A 610-nucleotide genomic window follows, 5' to 3' on the forward strand; every position below is an offset into this window, starting at 1 on the left:
CTTCCCAGCCTCGCAGGCCCAGCCCTCACCAGCCTCCCTCTCCAGCCGCAGTCCATACAGGGCTGCCGTGGGCAGTGCCAGCTTGTCCTCACAGGCTGGGCACGAGCACAAAGCAGGCAGCCCAGGGTCCTCCAGGATCACCACCTCCCGATAGCCTGGGGAGCGGTAGCCGAAGTCCCCACTGGCTGGTTTTCCCAGCTCAGGTGGGTAGGGGTAGGGCCCCTCGGACAGCGACCGGCAGAGACGCCTCTTCTCCACTGGGGCCTCGGCATAGCCCTGGGGAGGGCCCTCATAGCCCCCGTAGGCCAGCCGCCGCCTCTCCAGAGTCCCCTCAGGTCGGTAGTAGCCCCCGTTGGAGACCCCACAGGGATCGCGGTAGCCCTGGCGGCAGGAACAGTGGCGGCTAAGGCCAGGCCTGTGGCCTGGGTACATGCTGAGGTGGGGACCTCCACCCGCAGGAGGCTGCTCCTCATCGTCTAGGATGGCCGTCTCACGCCCGGCTCCCCGGCCCGCCCTGGCCACCCCGCAGCCTCCCAGGAGGCGGTCCAGTTCCTGGCGCTCCGCAGCTGTCGGGGGTGGCCGGCCAGGGGGCTCAGCGGGGGGCTGTGGC

General features: G+C 70.3%; 1 protein-coding gene across 1 annotated transcript in view; it reads right to left on the reverse strand.

The window, feature by feature from the left end:
- The window catches only part of TNS2 (tensin 2), a gene marked incomplete in the record, with an annotated part of 13179 nt that overhangs the window by 4116 nt on the left and 8453 nt on the right, over nucleotides 1–610 (reverse strand). The window contains 1 exon segment of the mRNA XM_027776636.1: nucleotides 1–590. Coding sequence (XP_027632437.1) covers nucleotides 1–590 — 590 coding nt within the window.

Source organism: Tupaia chinensis, unplaced genomic scaffold (assembly GCF_000334495.1).
Source record: "Tupaia chinensis unplaced genomic scaffold, TupChi_1.0 Scaffold000059_1, whole genome shotgun sequence".
Lineage (NCBI taxonomy): Eukaryota > Metazoa > Chordata > Mammalia > Scandentia > Tupaiidae > Tupaia > Tupaia belangeri.